The 21983-nt window shown below is 33.2% G+C and overlaps 1 protein-coding gene across 5 annotated transcripts in view; it reads left to right on the plus strand.

Moving 5' to 3' along the window:
* Nucleotides 1-21983, plus strand: part of LOC127724637 (uncharacterized) — a 640225-nt gene that overhangs the window by 284216 nt on the left and 334026 nt on the right. For all 5 annotated transcript variants that reach the window (XR_007992624.1, XM_052231644.1, XM_052231645.1 and 2 more), the window contains exons 17-18: nt 5611-6381; nt 12592-12711. Coding sequence is in view for 4 of the 5 variants with exons in the window: in XM_052231644.1 (XP_052087604.1) it covers nt 5611-6381; nt 12592-12711 (891 nt within the window). In the remaining variant the exon portion in view is untranslated. The remainder of the gene's footprint in view (nt 1-5610; nt 6382-12591; nt 12712-21983) is intronic.

Genomic DNA, 21983 nt, shown 5'->3' on the forward strand with positions numbered 1-21983 from the left:
CTCATAAAGTGAAATATCGTTTCTGTACTTTAAGTGTGAGGTTGTCTAATTCTTGTATAGTTGTTAGAGTGGTCTGCAAATACTCCTTGTTTATGTCTCTAGTGTCAGTGATCAAAACATCCAGGTCACCAGTGGAAGGCTTACTAAATTTCTAGAGACATTTTTATTTACCTTTTCCAAAGATCAAGGTAGCTAGGTATATGCAAGCCTTCCATTGATAAGATGAAATGTTTAATGATCACATCAACCTATATTTTAACTGATGTAACTTTTCAGGTAAAAATATGTTCTGTTTGTATTGATGAGCAAGTCCTGACAACCCACAATTATTTATAGTAAAACTCTCCAAATAGAGCAAATCTCAATTAAAGTCACGATCTCATCCTTGTAATTGAGCAAATATCAACTCCAAAAAACTATACCAAATGTCACCAAAGGGGTATCTGTGTGTAAAACAAAAACATAGTCTCAGCAAAATCATTCTGGCTTAAAGCAGAAAAATATTTTAGAATGAATAATAATTTTATTATAAAAAACAACTAATCAATCTGGTTTTGGCCCTAGGGAAACACTCAGCATACAAGACAATTTTTGAGTTCCTGCCTGAGCAAGTCAGCTTGCAACCTCCAATGTGAGGAAGAACCTGTCTGCCCGACAATACGTCAGCCGGGGAGTGTGAAGCGGGGGTTCTCCACTTTGGTGATGAGACTAGGAGTCTCATCTGAGGCCGGGAAATGTGAAGCGAGGGTTCTCCACTTTGGTGATGAGACTACCCTACTGAAAATGTAAAGTGGGATTTCACTGAAAATACCAGTGGAGTTCCATCAGAGTTCCATTGGAATACCACTGTATTACCACTGGGAAATTTGGTCGGGATTTTCATTGGACATTCATTGTTTTCCATTGGGATACATGTATCAGTTATGATACCGAAACAGTTTATAGAACAATGTGGAAAATGAAACCCGTTCAATTTTGTTTTTCTCAAAAGAACACTTGACTAGTAACAGTGAATGAATATGTTGAAGTCAAAGGAGAAATAATTATATTATTGTATACATGTAGTCTATAGTGCAGGGCAGTTGCCAGTATGGTCACTTGAAGAAAAACACGGAGTATATATCCTAACAATTCGTACAGACTGAAGATAATTTCTGCAACAGATCTGTTTAAAACCGGCCCTTTTAAGGGCCTTGCACATTTTTCAAAAAGAATCTTAATTGTTTTTGTTCATTAAATCAAACAGAATCTTAACTAATTTGATAGAAAATGTTTATCTCAAATATTATAATATTTAATTTCTTATCAGGCCAGCAAATTATATATTTACAAATTAAATCCTTTATATAATAATCATGCACTTATTAACTTGAAAAGTTTGAATTAGAAGTAATAAATTCCTTTAAATTTCTAAGTCCAAAATTCCACTGGAATATTTGCATTAAATCAAAACTCCACTGAAATATAAACAATGATATTCCACTGGAAATTTATTGGAAGTTCTTTGGAAGTTTCATTGGAAATTTCACTGATTTTCCATTGGAATTACAGTGTGAAAAATATTCCAGATGTTTTGGATGAAACTCTAATGGGATTCCATTGGAATATTTTTTTCCACTGAATACCAGTGTAATTTCACTGGAAATCCAGTGGAATCCCATAGACATTTTCAGTAGGGTAGGCGTCTCATATGCAGTATCAAACAGGCGCTGGAATAAATTTGATAAAATTTGTCCCCGAAATGCATGCTGATGAATGAAATTTTAGAAATAACCAGTGATAAAATTCCATCAAGGAATTAAAATTAATTAAATAAAATATATATCACTAGTAAAAGCTGAAAAGTTTTCCTTGTCATGAACCATTATTGAAGGTGTTAGGAAGGTGGATGGTGGGCGGTAAATTAAATAATAGCACTGTAAAACTATATCAACTAGTCAAGACTGCTATGAACCAAGAAAGTGATTATACAAAGACCATGTATATGGCTTTACACAAAGATATGGTACATCAATCATTCAGTGGGAGGAGTCTGGCCTCACTGACCTTTAGATAATATACTAATTGTTGTGTAATTAATTTTTTATGATTGATTGATTGATTGTTGGTTGCTTAACGTCCAGTGGTTAATTATTTATAAGATCTGGTATCATAATCTGCATTTCCTCACCAACAGAGATTATTTATGACATGTATCTGATTAAGAAAGGATTAGTGTGCCTCCTAGTGAGATTCCAGTTGTAAATTCAAAGTGTCAAATGCCAGGGAAATTAACCTCAAGATATAACAAGTGGTCTGTGTATGTTGATTAGATGTATCCAGAATGTCAGCATCTTTATTATCACATTAATTATTAAGTGTGAGCTGGAATGGCTGTTTGTATAAACAGTACTTATATTACATATAAGTACAATAATATCAAGTAATTTTTTAAATTGGAGTTATCTTCCTTTGTACATGATTATAGTTGAATCAACTACGATCAATGCTTTATACAATGCAATGTTTAATTTTGCCTTCCACTGATAAATTAAAGCAATTTTTACCCTTCATTCCTAAAAATATTTCAAATTCTTCTTTGAAACTTGGAGTTATCTTTCTTTGTGCATTGTGGTAGTTGAATCAACTACAACCAATGCTTTATACAATGCAATATTCAATTTTACTTCCTACTGATAAATTAAAGCAATCTTTACCATTCAGTGCTTACAAGCTGTTTGATTACTGTTCTAGGGTTATGCCCCTTTACAAATGAAAAAATTGCTGAGTTTTTCGTTTCCATTCTCTAACTTGAGTTTGTCTTAAAACTAAATGTAATTTCTAAAAATATCAATGTCATATTATTCAAGTAATTTTTAAATTTGGTGTTATCTTCCTTTGTCCATGATTATAGTTGAATCAACTACAATCAATGCTTTATACAATGCAATGTTTAATTTTGCCTTATACTGATAAAACACAGATCAAGTTGAATTTGGGTAGTGTCACTTTAACCATTATTGAGTTATACCCCTTTATAAATCGAAAGATTGCAAAATTTTTAGTTTCCATTCTGAAACTTAAGTTTGCCCCAACCAAACATTATGAAACCTTATAATACACAATATTCATTACCACAAAACTAAGATCAAGTACAATTTTTTGGTTTCCGTTCTCTAACTTTAGTTTGCCTCAACCAAATGTTATGAAACTTATACACAATGCTTATTACTACATAATACAGATAAAGTACGAAATTTGGTTGTGTCACTTTTACCATTCTTGAGTTATGTCCCTTTATAAACATAAAAATTGCTGAATGTTTTGTTTCCGTTCTCTAACTTTAGTTTGTCTCAACCAAATGTTATTAAACATATACACAACCGTTCTAGAGTGATGCGTGTTAACAAATAGAAAAATTGCTGAATTTTTAGTTTCTGTTTTCCACTTAAGTTAGCCTCAACCAAATGTTATGAGACTTACACACAATGCTTATTACCACAAAACTCAGATCAAGTTCAAATTTGGGTAGCGTCACATTTACCGTTCTTCAGTTATGTCCCTTTATAACTATATGATATGCAAGCGGGGAACATCATCTGTGTCCACATGTGGACACAATCCACATTTATTTACTTCTGATTAAATGCTTTCTAAATATTCCATTTTATTATTGCAACAATTTTAATGTGCACAATAAACGTGTATTATGAGCTCTTGGAGCAAATGCTTATCACAGGAATTATATATTAATGGACTTTGACTTTTTATGAGATTTGTAATAGTGGCAACATGTGAACAGAAAGCTCTTATACTAGGTAATATTTTCTGCCATCGTGTATAGTTGACAATTATATGAGGGCTTATTGCAATCAGCTTGTCTGTCCAGCCATTTGTTTAGTAATGATCTGTCAGATATCTACTAACACATGAAATTTATAAAGTGTTGTTTTCATTTTTTTCTGTTTGCCAATTCTTTGAATTTTTCAATATGTTGTATGAACTTAAAACTTTTGGTCACACTTTTTTTAGAAACTACTGAACAGAATGACTTCACATTTGGCATGGTCAGTAGCTCAACAGGGATGAGTTGTTATTTATCTGCTCTTTTTGGAACTGTCAGACTTCGATATTCTACTACCTGTTTTCCGATACTTTAAATTATGAGTGGGGTATGCTTAACTCGATCAACATGTTATAATACATTTGCGGAATCAACGAAAAAGACATACATGACTTATTTAAAGTCTTATGTACAGTTTTGTATAATGTTTGCAATACCTTTATTTCCTTTATCAAATGAGAATGCAGCATATTTATCTCACAAGCTGCAATATAACTGTATTTCAAATTATTTGATTATTATTAAATTAATTCATGTTGAAGCAGGATTACCAGATCCTTTAGCTGGTCATTTTGTACATTCTGTTTTGCAGGGGGCAAAAAGGGTCCTTGGAACTGTAAGCAATAGGAAGTTACCCATCACCCAATCTATTCTGAGATATATTTTACCACCACCAATCCTTCATGTACTGGGGACTTGGCTTTCTGGGCAGCTTCTTTAGTTGCATTTTTCTCATTTCTTAGGAAGTCTAACCTTTTGATCCCTTCTCCATCCCAGTTTGACCCAAAGGTGCACTTAAGCAGGCAGGATATATTTTTCCAACCCAAAGGTGTTGTTTTGAGAATCTGCAAAACTAAGAACATTCAATATGCACAAAGAGTACTTGAGATCCCTCTACCCAGAATTCATGATTCCCCTTTTTGTCCAGCAGGGGCATTGTTATTATTACATAATATGGTTCTAAATAATACAACCCCATGTCCTGCATTCATTTATTTACACAAACATTTAGTTACCCCACTTACATATCCAGCCTTTTTGGCTTGATTTAAACACACTCTACACCTTTTAGGTATTGATAGCAACCAATACTCTGGTCATAGTTTTCGCAGAGGTGGGGATCCTTTGCATTGGAATGTGGCCTACCAGGTGAGGTCATCCTAGCTCCTATTTGGACCCATCTTTGTCTTACCGTCATCAGGTGATGCATGCTTTTGCTACAGCCTTCACATCGTCGTCCTTAAAATAATTTTTACTCACTATTATACAGGTTTGGGCAAATTTTGGAGTACCACAGTTTTGCAGATCTATATTATTTTGTCTTTGGCTATATTTGCCAATTATCTTTGCATCTAATTGGAATTATCATTAAACTGTGGATTTACTTGGCCCAAACCTGTATTTAGTTTTTATTCAGCCTTTAGTATTTGTAATGGTTTCTTCACTAGACTCTGAACTAGTTATTTGAACTGGCTCAGGACCTGGTTGAGACTCCTTACATAGAAGTTGCAAACTCACACTTTTACACTAAGGAAAGGCAAGCAGAGGTAACCATTAAATAAACATGTAGAATGTGGTCTGAGAGGTGGTAGCAGCACAGCTAAAACTTACCATGGGGTCAAAAGGAGGGTGGTGTAAGATTTATGATTGGATTAATGTGCATTCTTGTTTCATCTTACAAACTCACCCTTATTATAGTTATGAGTTATTACTATATTACTAACATTTCTGTGTATCCTTGGCATGTATATTAGTTTAATATTACTATCAAACAAATTTTCTTTCAGTTGTCTGAGTTAGCTGAGTTTAAAAGTCATCTTTGGAGTGACAATATAGCAAAATGGAGAGGCTTTATTTGTCCAGCAGACGACTACTTTATTAACTCCGGAGATATTCTTGATAAAATAGACAAGGACAGAAAACTGCATTTTTCAATAGTAGGTGATGAGCATGTTACCATCACACCTTGTAAACCTGTACCTTTATGTAAAAATATAAGAGATTGGAAGACTGGTAGACAGGTTTATAAACAAATGACTGTAAAAGAAAGAAACAAAGTTGGTATAAAAAGGCAAGAGCAGATTGAATTTAAGAATATACAAAAGTTGCAACAAATATGTCATTCCATGAAACCAAATAAGAGTGTTAGCTTCAGTGTCCAATATTGTGAAAAAATGTCTTCATCTTCAAAAGCTAGTAGAACATGTGAAAAAAGGATGAAATCCAACATTGATGAAAATAACATAACTTATGACAGTTCTAAGGATGATGCTGAGGATGATATCATAGGTCCCTCTCCACCTGATGTTACACCTTCCATTAGAAATATCAATCACATATCACAAAACAGACTTTTTTCATCTCAGCCAGGATTACTCTATAGTCCATATTTTTCTGATGGTCACCAGGCACTACACAGTACACCTCTGACAAAAGTTAGAAATGATGATCTTGTCTTGCCTGCTTGTACACCAATAAACCATTTAAAGAAAGTGGCTCCTTTGTCCAGAAGAGAGGCTGTTAACACCAGGAAGGGAGAATTGTCAATTGAGTTACAAGTATGTAGAGACAAACCAGTCATTTGTTTTAAGATTAAAATTTACACTATGATACATAATAAAATCTGATAAATTCAACAATACTTACCCTTATTTGATGAATTTTTTCATTAAACAATGAAGAATACTCTAAATATAGAGCCAAAATTTACGCAAAAGAACTTCTGAAAATAAATCACATATAAACAGCAATAAGTATCCTTTCCTAGATTTAGATATTTCATTTTTGTCTCGCTTGACGGAGTCAAAAAGCGAGACATAGGTATGCTGTTTCCGGCGTCAATGGCGACGGGGGCAGCGGCGGCGGCGTCAACAATGTATTGGTTTGTGATTAGGTCTAGTTTATGATGAACCACTAGTGGTAAGTTAAAGATATTTGGTATGCAGTTGTATTAGTATTGGCACATTTCATTACCATGGAGATTATTTGGCCCCGCCCCCTCAGTTATGGTCTATTGACTTTGAAATTTTTGCTTAGCTTTCATGTATTAGTTTGTGATTAGGTCAATTAATTGGGAACCACTAGTGGTAAGTTAATGATATTTGGTATGCAGTTGTATAAGCATTGGTATATCTCATTTCCATGGAGATTATTTGGCCCCACCCCCTCAGTCATGGTCTATTGACTTTGAAATTTTTGCTTAGTTTTCATGTATTAGTTTGTGATTAGGTCAGTTTATGGGGAAGCACTAGTGGTAAGTTAATGATAATTGGTATGCAGTTGTATAAGCATTGGTATATCTCATTTCCATGGCGATTATTTGGCCCCGCCCCCTCAGTCATGGTCTATTGACTTTGAAACTTTTGCTTAGTTTTCTTGTATTAGTTTGTGATTAGGTCGGTTTATGGGGAACCACTAGTGGTAGGTCAATGATATTTGGTATGCAGTTGTATTAGCATTGGTACATCTCATTACAATGGAGATTATTTGACCCAGCCCCCTCAGTTATGGTTTATTAAGTCTCACAAACGAAGTTTAGGATGACTTATTGTTTTTGCTCAGTTCTTATTATTATTATTATTCTTATTATTATTCTTCTTCTTCTTCTTCTTCTTCTTCTTCTTCTTCTTCAGCCGCTTTTAAATTTGAACTTGTCCGCACCCGTTCTCCAAAACCGCTTGTCAGATTAACTTAGGGTTTCACAATATGTTAGACTAACATGTCTAGTGGTGCAATCAGGGTTTTGTTTGTGCAATGGGGTTTATAAAGGGGTACTTTGAGGGGCAAAAAGAAAAGAGGGTTTTACTGTAGAACCCTATGGGATTTTATTTTTTTAAATTTTCAAATGATTATAAATTGAAAACCGTTTGTGATAGACACAATCTTTTTAATTGAAAATGTTCTAAATGATAAAGCTCATTAAATGAAATACAGGGTTAGTCCCCAGGGGTCACCCCCACCCCCTGCCATTTAAGAAAGTTCTAATACCTTGTAAGTGGTCAAGATCCCCACCCCTAAACCATATATATTCTGGTTTGCCATGCTAAGATGGTTTGAATGATAAACAGGGTTAGTCCCTAGGGGTCATCCCGACCCCCTGCCATTTGAGAAAGTTCTAATATCTTGTAAATGGTCGAGATCCCCACCCCTAAACCATATATATTCTGGTTTGTCATGATAAAGCACATCAAATGAAATACAGGGTTAGTCCTCAGGGGTCACCCCACCCCCTGCCATTTAAGAAAGTTCTAATATCTTCTAAGTGGTCAAGATCCCCACCCCTAAACCATATATATTCTGGTTTGTCATGCAAAGATGGTTTGAATGATATACAGGGTTAGTCCCCAGGGGTCATCCCGACCCCCTGCCATTTGAGAAAGTTCTAATATCTTGTAAATGGTTGAGATCCCCACCCCTAAACCATATATATTCTGGTTTGTCATGTCTCAAACATTTGAATGATGTATACGGTCAAACCCCAGGGGTTCCCCCCACCCCCAATGTTCTAATATCTTGTAAATGGTTGAGATCCCCACCCCTAAACCATATATATTCCTGTTCCTCATGTAATGAACATTTGAATGACGTATAGGGCCAGTCCCCAGGGGTTGCTCCCCACCCCCAATGTTCTAGTATCTTGTAAATGGTTGAGATCCCCACCCCTAAACCATATATATTCTGGTTTGTCATGTCAAGATGATTTGAATGATCTACAAGGTTAGTCCCCAGGCATCACTAATGCATATAACTTTACTGGACCAAACCAATTTTCACTGGACGTTGCCCAATGTCAGGCGACCTTGGGAATTACGAATTATGGGAGCTTCGTTTGGGAAACTTCGTAACAGCATCCTGTTACAATCATTTCTTGTTGAATTTGAAATTTTGCTTAGTTTACATGTATTAGTTTGTGTTTAGGTTTGTTTAAAGGGAACTACTTATGATAAGTCAATGGTTTTTGGTATGCAGTTGTATTAGCATTGGAACATCTCATTTCCATGGAGATTGTTTGGCCATGTACCTTCAGTCATGATTCATTGACTTTGAATATTTGCAAAACTTACATGTTAAAGTGTTGCTATTTTAATTTCAACATTTGCATTATCGCAATAACCAAAAAGCGAGACATATCTCTGTGATTTTATTAGGGTACACAGGTAACTCTTCTCAAAAATTTACGACAAAAGGGACGATTTTTTCTTCCCTATTGTTAATTTTCCTTTTTTGGACGTTGATGTTCCTTTGGCACCTTCTAAAGGTGTTTATATGTCACTCGTTCACTATGCCGCTGTCTGTAGTAATGTTTTGGATTTCAATGAATGCATATGTTTTAGGGTATATTATATAAGTCGAAGATTTTGTAACCACAAATTACTTAAAACCTTTTACTAAATTCTTATATAGATATAAGGATTAGGTTTAGAAGTTTGGCTGTACCTGTAGAAAACTTAATAGAAACAGGATAGCACATCCTAATTTTTACAGTGATGTTGTTTACTGAGCCCATAATTTAGATATGATCCAGGTAAACTTATTGATCATTTCAATAACTTATTTTAAAAGGTTTCCAATTCAACAATGTAATTGGATCTTTGAATATTGTTTTTATACAACCGCAAAAAAATTTTTGTGGTCGTATATTGGTAAGACGTTGGTGTCGTCGTCGTCGTCCGAAGACACATTGGTTTTCGCACTCTAATTTTAGTTTTAATGAATGGATCTCTATGAAATTTTACCACAAGGTTCAATACCACAAAAGGAAGGTTGGGATTGATTTTGGGGGTTATGGTACCAACAGTAAAGGAATTGGGGGCCAAAAAGGGGCCAAAAATAAGCATTTTTGTAACTTCCAGACATAACTTGTGTGTTAGTGTATGGATCTCTCTGACATTGTACCACAAGGTTCCATACCACAAAGGGAAGGCTGGGATTGATGATGGGGGTAATTGCCTCAATATTTTAGGAATTAGGGGCCAAAAAGGGGCAAAAAACAAGCATTTTTCTAGTTTCAGGACAATAACTTGTGTGTAAGTGTATGGATCTTTCTGAAATTGTACTACAAGGTTCCATATCACAAAGGGAAAGCTGGGTTTGAGTTTGGGGGTAATTGCCCTAAACGTTTAGGAATTTGGGGCCAAAAAGGGGTAAAAAAACACATTTTTCTAGTTTCCAGACAATAACTTGTGTTCAAGTGTATGGATCTATCTGAAATTGTACTGCAAGGTACCATACCACAAAGGGAAGGCTGGGATTGAGTTTGGGGGTGATGAATCATAAGGGGGTTCAAAAAATTTTGGGGGGGGATTTTTTCTTTTTTTCCTTTTTTTTCTTTTTTTCCTTTTTTTTTCTTTTAAAATTTTCCATTTTAAGTTGGTTATTTCTGATTTATATTTAAAAGCAAATAATAATGATATGGTAGGAGATACACACTAAACAGGATGTGTAAATTATTATATAATAAGTATTGTGCAATAGCAAGAAATTTTCAATTGCACAGTATTGCACAATAGCAAGAAATCTTCAATTGCACAGTATTGCGCAATAGCAAGAAATCTTCAAATGCACAGTATTGCGCAATAGCAAGAAATATCCAATAGCACAATATTGCGCAATAGCAAGAAATTGTCAATTGTACAGTATTGCGCAAAAGCAAGAAATATTTAATTGCACAGTATTGTGCAAAAGAAGATACTTCGTATAAATTGCTTATTTCTTGACCAATTTCAATGGGGTTTTATTCTTGAATTCTTGGGGTTCTTTAATATGTTGAATCTAACCGTGTATTTAGTTTTTGGATTTTGGGCCCCGTTTTTAAATTGGTCCACATTGAGGTCCAAAGGGTCCAAAATTAAACTTTGTTTGATTTCATCAAAAATTGAATTATTGGGGTTCTTTAATATGCCGAATCTAACCGTGTATTTAGATTCTTAATTTTTGGTTCCGTTTTCAAATTGGTCTACATAAAGGTCCAAAGGGTCCAAAATTAAACTTAGTTTGATTTTAACAAAAATTGAATTCTTATGGTTCTTTGATATGCTGAATCTATACATGTATTTAGATTTTTGATTATGGGCCCAGTTTTCAAGTTGGTCCAAATCGGGGTCCAAAATTAAACTTTGTTTGATTTCAACAAAAATTGAATATATGGGGTTCTTTGATATGCTGAATCTAACCATGTATTTAGATTTTTGATTTTTGGGCCCCGTTATCAACTTTGTCCACATTGAGGTCAAAAGGGTCCAAAATTAAACTTTGTTTGATTTTATCAAAAATTGAATTCTTGGGGTTCTTTGATATGCTGAATCTAACCATGTATTTAGATTTTGGATATTGGACCATAATAGGTGAATGTCCAATTTAAAATTTTTAAGTTAGTCCACATTCATTCTGTGTCAGAAACCTATGCTGTGTCAAATATTTAATCACAATCCAAATGCAAAGCTGTATCAAGCTAGAATGATGTGTCCATACTTGCCCCAACTGTTCAGGGTTCGACCTCTGCGGTCGTATCAAGCTGCGCCCTGCGGAGCATTTTATTAACGAATTGAATTTTGATTTTGTTATCAATAGATTAAAAGCCAACTAGATATTATTGTTATACACTTATGTACATTCATGGTTCTATAATCTGTCGAAACCTTTATATTGCATTGCACAGGTGCATATTTTTCTTTGACTGTTAATGACATCTTTACACTAAATCCATTGGATGTTGGATGTGTACTCATCAACATTTTAGTCTTGGGTACATGATTTTTTTATTAGTTGTTATTGGCTTTGGTCTAGCTTTCAGTAAATTTCTCAGATCTATACTTTGTGTCTTTTATGCTTTTGTGCTTCTTATCAATCTGATTTTTGTCTTGCCTGTGGCGGCAGCGGCGGAGACTGCGTCAACTATTTGTATTGAGGTTTAAGTTTTCGTGAAACTTTGGTGGATGGCTTATATCTATTGATGTAAGCTCACTTTTGATTTTTATAAATTTTAGATTTTACGTTTCCGAGTTATGAGATTTTATTCATAAAAAAGGGGGTATTTTCAAGTTTTTGGACAATAGCTCAAAAGTGCTTTGAGCAGTTTTTATGAAACTTTGGTGACTGGTTTATATCTATTAAAATAACCTCCTTTTAGTTTTTTTTTATTAATTTCTGATATGACATTGAGGAGTTATGGAACTTTATTCTTTGAACTGCAACGGGTGTATCATGCGCTCATGGTGCAGCTCTTTATTTTCATTTTAGCTGATTATTTTGAAAACAATAATAGATAGAAAGAATATTTAATTAGAAAAAGAGATCAGCAAGACAAGATCTACAAATAAGCAAACAAGGCTGAAATCGTCAGGCGACTCCGTATTGGAGTTATTGCTCTTTAATAACGATTTTTACCATTTTTCAGCGTTTTTGCCTAATATCTTAAAAACTGTAATAGATAGATAGAAATTTTACAGCAAAAATGATCAGCAAGACAAGGTTAAGGTTTATGGTTATATCTTACAAGACAAACTTGAGTTCACACCTTTAAGATTAAATTCATAGATACTAAAAATGAACTGAAATATATGCAGAAAAAAGGGGTTTTTTTTGGATGATAAATCAAGACCCTTACTTAGGATTGTAATATTTAGCTTGTTAATCTAACCATGATAAAGGCACTTTTAATCAACCGTTCATTGTTTTGCTTAACAGTTGCCATGAATATGAGAACAAACAATGATGTTTAATTCTATTTTTAATTTGATTTGTGTAGGTGTTATTTTGTGTTCTTTTAGCAATATGCAACACCTGTACAGAAAAGAAATGTTTCCCAGATAGATGGACCTACACCTAAAAATTCATTTGGATTCCAGATAAGCCAGCAGAATTTTCATGATGCTAAAGCACTCCATGAGGTAGGTTTTCAGTTTATCATATTTAAATTAATTAGGGTACCGTTAACAAGTAGGCATTGCTCTGTAGTAATCACTTCTATAGCGTTCAATTAGTCAGAACAGAGTTCCATGATTTTAATACATGTTATTGATATCTATAAAAGAAGGTCTCTTTGATTGTTGTTAAATTTGGATAAAAATTGTGCTAGAAAACTTGTCTCTGAATCAACAGAGTATTATTTATAAATCACAAATTTTTATACGCCCGTAAACCATTGACCGTCTGTCCGTCCGCCCGTCGTCAACATGTCGGACATTAACTCAAAACCGCTTTAACCAATTTGCATAAAACTTTGGTGAATTGTTTATATCATCTATTGACGTGAGCTCCCTTTCGTTTTTTATAAATTTTAAATTTTACGTTTCCGAGTTATGGGGTTTTATTCATTAAAAAAAGGGGGATTTTCCAGTTTCGGACAATAACTCAAGAATGCTTTCACCAACTTGCAAGAAATTGTTGTGAATTGTTTATATCTATTGACCTGCGCTTTCTTTAAATTTTTATAAATTTTAGATTTTACGTTTCCGAGTTACAGGGTTTTATTCATAAAAAAAGGGGGATTTTCCAGTTTTCGGACAAAAACTCAAAAATGCTTTCAGCAGTTCTTATGAAACTTTAGTGAATTGTTTATATCTATTGATGTAAGCTCCCTTTAGAATTTTATAAATATTACATTTTACATTTCTGAGTTGTGGGGTTTTATTCATTAAAAAAGGGGGGATTTTCCAGTTTTCGGACAATAACTCAAAAATGCTGTCAGCAATTCTCATGAAACTTTGGTGGATTGTTTATATCTATTGATGTAAGCTCCCTTTTGATTTTCATAAATTTCTAATATGACATTGAGAAATAATTAAACTTTATTGATCTTTATTCTTTGAAAATGTGACAGGCGTATCATGCGCTCATGGCGCAGCTGTTTATTAGCTATAGAAATCTTATAACATGGAGGCAGGAGGGAGGGGGGATGAAATGTGGTAAATATTTAGTTAATGTTAATAAAATAACAAATTGGAAGGGAATCTTTTTTTGTGCTAGATTATAACAAAATTAATATATATGTAATGAGCTATTCCAAATTAATTCCAGGTGCCAAAAGTTAAAAATTGTTTTTTGTTGAAAAATCATAAATTTTGGGAAATATATTTTTATTTTATTATTTCAACCAAATAAGTAAACTATATGCTATTCCAAATTGATTACTGCTGTCGAATTTTGGGTATAAAATTTTATGTTGTGAAAAAAATGACAAATTTTGTAACATATCTTTGTCAGCAGAAGTTATCTTTCTAACCTATGATGAAATTGATTGATTGTTGCTAGCTTAATGTCCAGAGGCAATTATATCAATCATATTTAGGACTACCTTACAAAAATAAATCTATATGATATTACAAATTTGCTCAATGTCTGTATTCGAAATAAAATTATAAAAAGGCAGAACAATTAAGCTCTGTTGACGCTCTACCTTAAATTTTAGACATGTCAATGTAAGGCGAACCCTTTTGACCCTTACATATCCCTGGCATATGGTATGAATTAAACAACAATATGTAACTTTCCAAATAACGTTAAAAAAGGAGAATATTGAGCAAGCCCTGTTGACCTCTATTTGTAATAACATAAGAAGAGGGATCTTCTCTAAATGAATTTAATTACCAGATGGGGGATATGCCATAAACAAAAAGTACTAAAATATAGAGCAAGCCCTGTTGACATCTACTAGAAAGTACCTTTTTAGCAGTGTCAATGATTGGCACTGTTGACCTCTGCTAAAACATAATCAGAATGTATTTATTCTAATGTAATTTTTAAATGCATTTTTTGATGATAAAGACTTTGGCTGCATCAATTGTTGCAGCACCTATTCTTAAATTTATGACCCTTGTAAAACTCTGGGCTTCAGCCTATGAAATAAGAAGGGACTCCTTCATAAGAGTTAAAATAAGCATATGATACTGATGGGATGTGAAAAAGGGGATCATGTTTGGACACCCCAAAATAATGTAGCCTAGCTTTTAACTTGATAAAGTAGATTACCAAAATACTGAGTAACTATAATACCGCAAAATTTTGCAGTCATATAATGTTATGACGTTGTCGGTGTCGTCACCTTACGAAGACATTTTTTTCCAGACAATAACTTAAGTATAATTGTATGGATAATAATAATAATAAATTCTTTATTTAAAGAGGGTAACTCAATTAGAACTAGTCTAATTTTTATTGAGGCCCTGATAAAAAATACATGTATATAGTTTACATTTATACATCAAAATACATAAAATTGAGAATGGAAATGGGGAATGTGTCAAAGAGACAACAACCCGACCATAGAACAGACAACAGCAGAAGGTCACCCACAGGTCTTCAATGCAGCGAGAAATTCCCGCACCCGGAGGCGTCCTTCAGCTGGCCCCTAAACAAATATATATACTAGTTCAGTGATAATGAAGCCATACTAAACTCCAAATTGTACACAAGAAACTAAAATTAATAATAATACAAGACTGACAAAGGCTAGAGGCTCCTGACTTGGGACAGGCGCAAAAATGCGGCGGGGTTAAACATGTTTATGAGATCTCAACCCTCCCCCTATACCTCTAGCCAATGTAGTAAAGTAAACGCATAACAATACGCACATTAAAATTCAGTTCAAGAGAAGGCCGAGTCTGATTTCAGAAGATGTAACCAAAGAAAATAAACCAAATGACAATAATACATAAATAACAACAGACTACTAGCAGTTAACTGACATGCCAGCTCCAGACTTCAATTAAACTGATTGAAAGATTATGTCTTCATCATATGAATATCAGGCACAATCCTTCCCGTTAGGGGTTTAGTATCCCATCATAACATATATGAGAAGAACATAACCCGTGTCATGCCAACAACTGGTTTTTAAATAAATGTGTTTAGTGCCGATGCAAAGACCCTATAAGTGAATCAATATTTACGCCAAAATATGCAATCTTTAATGACCTGACAACAGTATCGTAACTATATCCCTTCTTAATAAGTCTATTTAAAGGTTTTGTTAGCTTCAGAGGTGAATACTGACATTTTTGTGCTCTATAAAGAATATTTCCATAAAAAATTGGATGTGAAATACCTGAACGTATAAGAAGTCTGCATGTTGAGCTATATTTACGAATGATGTCCTTATACCGATGATAAAATTTAGTGAATGTTTTGACAAGTTTATGATATCGAAAACCCTGGTGTAATAATTTTTCAGTAATACATAAATTTCTCTCGTTAAAATCTAAAACATTGTTACATACACGAGCAAATCGTACAAGTTGAGATATATAAACACCGTAAGATGGTGACAAGGGAACGTCACCATCTAAAAATGGATAATTAATGATAGGAAATGAAAAATCATCTCTTTTATCATATATTTTAGTATTAAGCTTTCCGTTAATGATATAGATATCAAGATCGAGGAAAGGGCAGTGGTCATTGTTAGTATTAGCTTTATTTAAAGTAAGTTCAACAGGATAAATTTCTTTGGTATACATACTGAAGTCGTCATTATTGAGAGCCAAAATATCATCCAAATATCTAAAAGTATTATTAAATTTGTGTATCAGATGTTGTTTCGATGGGTCTTTGCTGATTTTTGTCATAAATTGTAACTCATAGCAATACAAAAAAAGGTCCGCAATAAGTGGTGCACAGTTAGTCCCCATTGGAATTCCGATAACCTGACGATATACGGAATCTCCAAAGCAAACAAAAATGTTATCTAGTAAAAATTCAAGGGCATATATAGTATCAAAGCATGTCCAATTGACATAGTTTTTTTGTTTATTGCTACTAAAAAATGACCTAAAAGAGTTTGAACATATATATTCACATTCTGACTTTTTAAATGCCCATTTAATTAGGTGTGTGAATTATTTCTTAATGAGAATGTGAGGCAATGTGGTATATAGGGTAGAAAAATCAAAACTTTGAACAGATTCAAAATCACCAATATATGCATGCAATTTATCAAGTACTTCCAACGAGTTCTTGACACTCCAAAAGTAATTAATTCCACTATTTTCGAAGGCCTTATTTGAACAATTTATTATCAGGTTTTTGATTGTACCAAGTGTACTGGTAAGAAGAATAGACAATTTAGTAGTGGAACAATGGCTTGAAGACGAAATGAATCTATATTTGTAAGGTGTTTTGTGTAGCTTCGGAAGCCAATACATAGTTGGGACTTTCATTGTATTTGGTTCTGCTTGTAAAGCGGTAGCTAAAAGTTTATGTTTGTTACGGATGTCGTTTTCTGAAAATGGAGTCAGTTGGAATGTTGGAGAATTGGTGATTTCTTTTTTCAGAACCTCAATGTAAAATTTACGTCAAACAATAATAATATTATTAGCAGCTTTATCGGCCAGGACAAAAACAAATTCCTTGGCTAGTTCTTTTAGTTTATGTTTGATACGAGAAATAGGTTTATTGTTGTTATTGTTAAGAGTAAAATGTTCTTTAAAATGTTGAATACGTATATCAACTATGTTCATTACTGATTTAAAAAAAGAGTCCAAAGATTTTTTGTCAGCTTTTTCCCGTTTTATCCATTTCAAACAGTAAGTATGGAGTGAGTCGTGGATGATATTACGACACTCATTCCAATTAATAATTGACGGGGGACGATATTTAGGTCCTTTACTGAGGAATGATTTTAACTCTCGGTCTTGAACGATGTTAAGATCTCCTGTTATAACATGGGAAATGGGTCCATAAATGTATTCGGAATTACTGCAATTACATGAAGTAGGTGTATTTTCACTGATATTAACATCTTTACACAATTGGCTATAATTAAACACAAATTTCCCGGTAGATTTCTTGTAAATATAACAAATAAGAGGGAGCTCAGTATTATCAAAATATCCTGGAATTTGTTCTTTAACAGAATGGTCGTTAAAAATACCGGCAATATTTACAAAATCAAAACCTTTATTGACATACTTTATTTTAATAAACTGTTTTTTATGATCTTCAGGGCGATCAATTTTGGGAAACAGTTTAGAATAACAATATGCCATTATTATTTGAACGATTTCATACTTAGGACTGCTATATGAAATTGTGTTGCAATCCTCTAAAATTTTATTTAACTTATTAACCGGTAACGAACAGAGCTTTGTTAACAGATAATGTCTGCCGTTGTTTTTTGAAATAGAAATTAGGTCCGAAATATTGGTATGATTGGTCCGAAATTTTCTTTGATTGCGATTTTTTCTACGACCATGAGAACGGTTTTTACGAACAGTTTTAGAAACTATATCCAAAATGTTAACAGAATCGGTTCTTGATATATTACCAATTCCCATGATATTATCATTAAGACCGAGAGGGTAGACTGTCTGTAATTTTTTAATCCAATTTAATTCAATTATTTTCCGCGATCGTACAAACTTTGAATGAGATTCACCAGGCTGCTTATTTACTACTTCTAAAGGTTGAACTGCTAAATATTTAATAGGATGATTGTGCTTCTTAAGGTGTTGATAAATGATACTTTTGAATTTATTGGGTCTTTTAAAACGATACAGATGTTCTTGAGTGCGTTTAGATAAATATCGTCCAGTTTCTCCTACGTACTGAATACTACATATATATATATACATACATATAAATCAATTATTTATACATTTAATTGACAACAATTAATAAAGTTTTCATATTCTAACCATTTATACATAATTCTCCAGATTTAGAAAATACCCCACTTAAACAGCACTCTGATGAAGTTTGTATGTTTGAGTACTATGATGGACTTAGCTTAATCGTTGAATAAAGACAACCAAATTATAACATCAACAAAGTCAAATAAGCCTATAATCTAAGGGCACCAATATGTATGTGAGTGTGTGTTCTATTGCAAGTGGTCCTGAAGAATCCTGGCAAACCAACATATACCAAAACTACCATTACTAACTATAAAACAAAGATAAGATATAAAACTTAACTATTTATTAAAACAAACAACTAAAACTTACTAAAAACTAAAACATTTTCATATGATATATAAAACATAGAAGATTGTTAAACATTTACATATTTATACCTTGATGTATCATTTGGCTTTTTAGGGGCTACTCATTACTTTTTCGAATAACATACAAAATACAGATAACTTATATGGCCTGTAGTAGATCCCAGCAGACAAAACTAATTTCGAGAACCTGTGGTAGATCTGAACAGGTGAATGTGAATAAACTATCCTGTGGTAGATCCCAGCAGGTGAATGTGACTTAACTATCCTGCGGTAGATCCCAGCAGGTTAATGTGAATAAAAATAGATCCTGCAGTAGATCCCAGCAGGTGAACATGAATTAAAATAGATCCTGCGGTAGATCCCAGCAGGTTAACTAATGTGAATAAAAATAGATCCTGCGGTAGAACCCAGCAGGTAAATGTGAATGAAAATAGATCCTGTGGTAGATCCCAACAGGTGAATGTGAATAAAGCTATGCTGCGGTAGATCCCAGCAGGTGAATGTGAATAAGGCTATCCTGCGGTAGATCCCAACAGGTGAATGTGAATAAAAATAGGTCCTGTGGTAGATCCCAGCAGGTGAATGTGAATAAAGCCATCCTGCGGTAGATCCCAGCAAGTGAATGTGAATAAGGCTATCCTGCGGCAGATCCTAACAGGTGAATGTGAATAAAATTAGCTCCTGTGGTAGATCCCAACAGGCAAAGATGAACTCATACTTAAATAATTCTAAATAATAAATAATCCGGTACAAAATATGGCTGCTGAAACTGCAATAAGCTTTATAAACTGACCACCTGTCCCTTCAATATCTATGATGTGATTGGTTAAATCCTTGATTTATCTCTGTAGACAAAAATAACTTATCAAAGTAAAATACATGCATGTCTTGCTAATATTAAACACATGATGGGACAGGGTAAAAGATGATGAGGACATGTCCAAAATGTATAAATTCCAATTTAATACATTAAATTCCCATAAAAGAAAAATTATTTAACTTGCATAGAATTTTCCAGAAAATGATTGTTACAATGTTTCTTGAATAATTCCACATTACGACACTTTTTTTATTGTGAATGGTAAATCATTCCATACCTTGGTTGCAGAATAATGATTTTTTTTTATGAAAATTAGTATTTGGTCTTGGAACAAATAGATTGTTATTAGAGACAGACCATAATTTGTAGTGTTGAACATCATTATTAATTAGCATTGATAAGTAATCAGGTGTTAGTCCATTTACAATTTTATACATTAGAATTGATTGTTGGTTTTTTACTGAATGGATAGCCATTTTAAAGCAGAAAACATAAAATTTGAGGAAACAGAAATATCACATTAAAGTATAATTGTTGCTACTTTTTTCTGAAGTTTTATGGTTCTATCTGAATCTTTTTGAAATAAATTTTCCCAAACTGAACTATAATAGTGCATTTACTTTTTTTCCTTTTATTTTTCTTTTAAAATTTTCCATTTTAAGTTGGTTATTTCTGATTAATATTTAAAAGCAAATAATAATGATATGGTAGGAGATACACACCAAACAGGATGTGTAAATTATTATATAATAAGTATTGTGCAATAGCAAGAAATTTTCAATTGCACAGTATTGCACAATTGCAAGAAATCTTCAATTGCACAGTATTGCGCAATAGCAAGAAATCTTCAATTGCACAGTATTGCGCAATAGCAAGAAATATCCAATAGCACAATATTGCGCAATAGCAAGAAATTGTCAATTGTACAGTATTGCACAATAGCAAGAAATATTCAATTGCACAGTATTGTGCAAAAGAAGATACTTTGTATAAATTGCTTATTTCTTGATCAATTTCAATGGGGTTTTATTCTTGAATTCTTGGGGTTCTTTAATATGCTGAATCTAACCGTGTATTAAGTTTTTGGATTTTGGGCCCCGTTTTTAAATTGGTCCACACTGAGGTCCAAAGGGTCCAAAATTTAACTTTGTTTGATTTCATCAAAAATTGAATTATTGGGGTTCTTTGATATGCCGAATCTAACCGTGTATTTAGATTCTTAATTTTTGGTTCCGTTTTCAAATTGGTCTACATTAAGGTCAAAAGGGTCCAAAATTAAACTTAGTTTGATTTTAACAAAAATTGAATTTTTAGGGTTCTTTGATATGCTGAATCTAAACATGTATTTAGATTTTTGATTATGGGCCCAGTTTTCAAGTTGGTCCAAATCAGGGTCCAAAATTAAACTTTGTTTGATTTCAACAAAAATTGAATATATAGGGTTCTTTGATATGCTGAATCTAACCATGTATTTAGATTTTTGATTTTTGGGCCCCGTTATCAACTTTGTCCACATTGAGGTCAAAAGGGTCCAAAATTAAACTTTGTTTGATTTCATCAAAAATTGAATTCTTGGGGTTCTTTGATATGCTGAATCTAACCATGTATTTAGATTTTTTATTTGTGGACCCGCTATCAAATTGGTTCATATTGAGGTCAAAAGGGTCCAAAATTAAACTTTGTTTGATTTCATCAAAAATTTAATTATTGGGGTTCTTTGATATGCCAAATCTAACCGTGTATTTAGATTTTTAATTTTGGGTCACGTTTTTAAATTGGTCTACATTAAGGTCCAAAGGGTCCAAAATTAAACTTAGTTTGATTTTAACAAAAATTGAATTCTTGGGGTTCTTTGATATGCTGAATCTAAACATGTGTTTAGATTTTTGATTATGGGCCCAGTTTTCAAGTTGGTCCAAGTTGGGGTCCAAAATTAAACTTTGTTTGATTTCAACAAAAATTGAATATATGGGGTTCTTTGATATGCTGAATCTTACCATGTATTTAGATTTTTTATTTTGTGGGCCCGCTATCAAATTGTTTCATATTGAGGTCAAAAGGGTCCAAAATTAAACTTTGTTTGATTTCATCAAAAATTGAATTATTGGGGTTCTTTGATATGCCAAATCTAACCGTGTTTTTAGATTTTTAATTTTGGGTCCCGTTTTTTAAATTGGTCTACATTAAGGTCTAAAGGGTCCAAAATTAAACTTAGTTTGATTTTAACAAAAATTGAATTCTTGGGGTACTTTGATATGCTGAATCTAAACATGTGTTTAGATTTTTGATTATGGGACCAGTTTTTAAGTTTGTCCAAGTTGGGGTCCAAAATTAAACTTTGTTTGATTTCAACAAAAATTGAATATATGGGGTTCTTTGATATGCTGAATCTAACCATGTAT

The sequence above is a fragment of the Mytilus californianus genome, unplaced genomic scaffold (genome assembly GCF_021869535.1).
Source record: "Mytilus californianus isolate M0D057914Y unplaced genomic scaffold, xbMytCali1.0.p SCAF_14, whole genome shotgun sequence".
Lineage (NCBI taxonomy): Eukaryota > Metazoa > Mollusca > Bivalvia > Mytilida > Mytilidae > Mytilus > Mytilus californianus.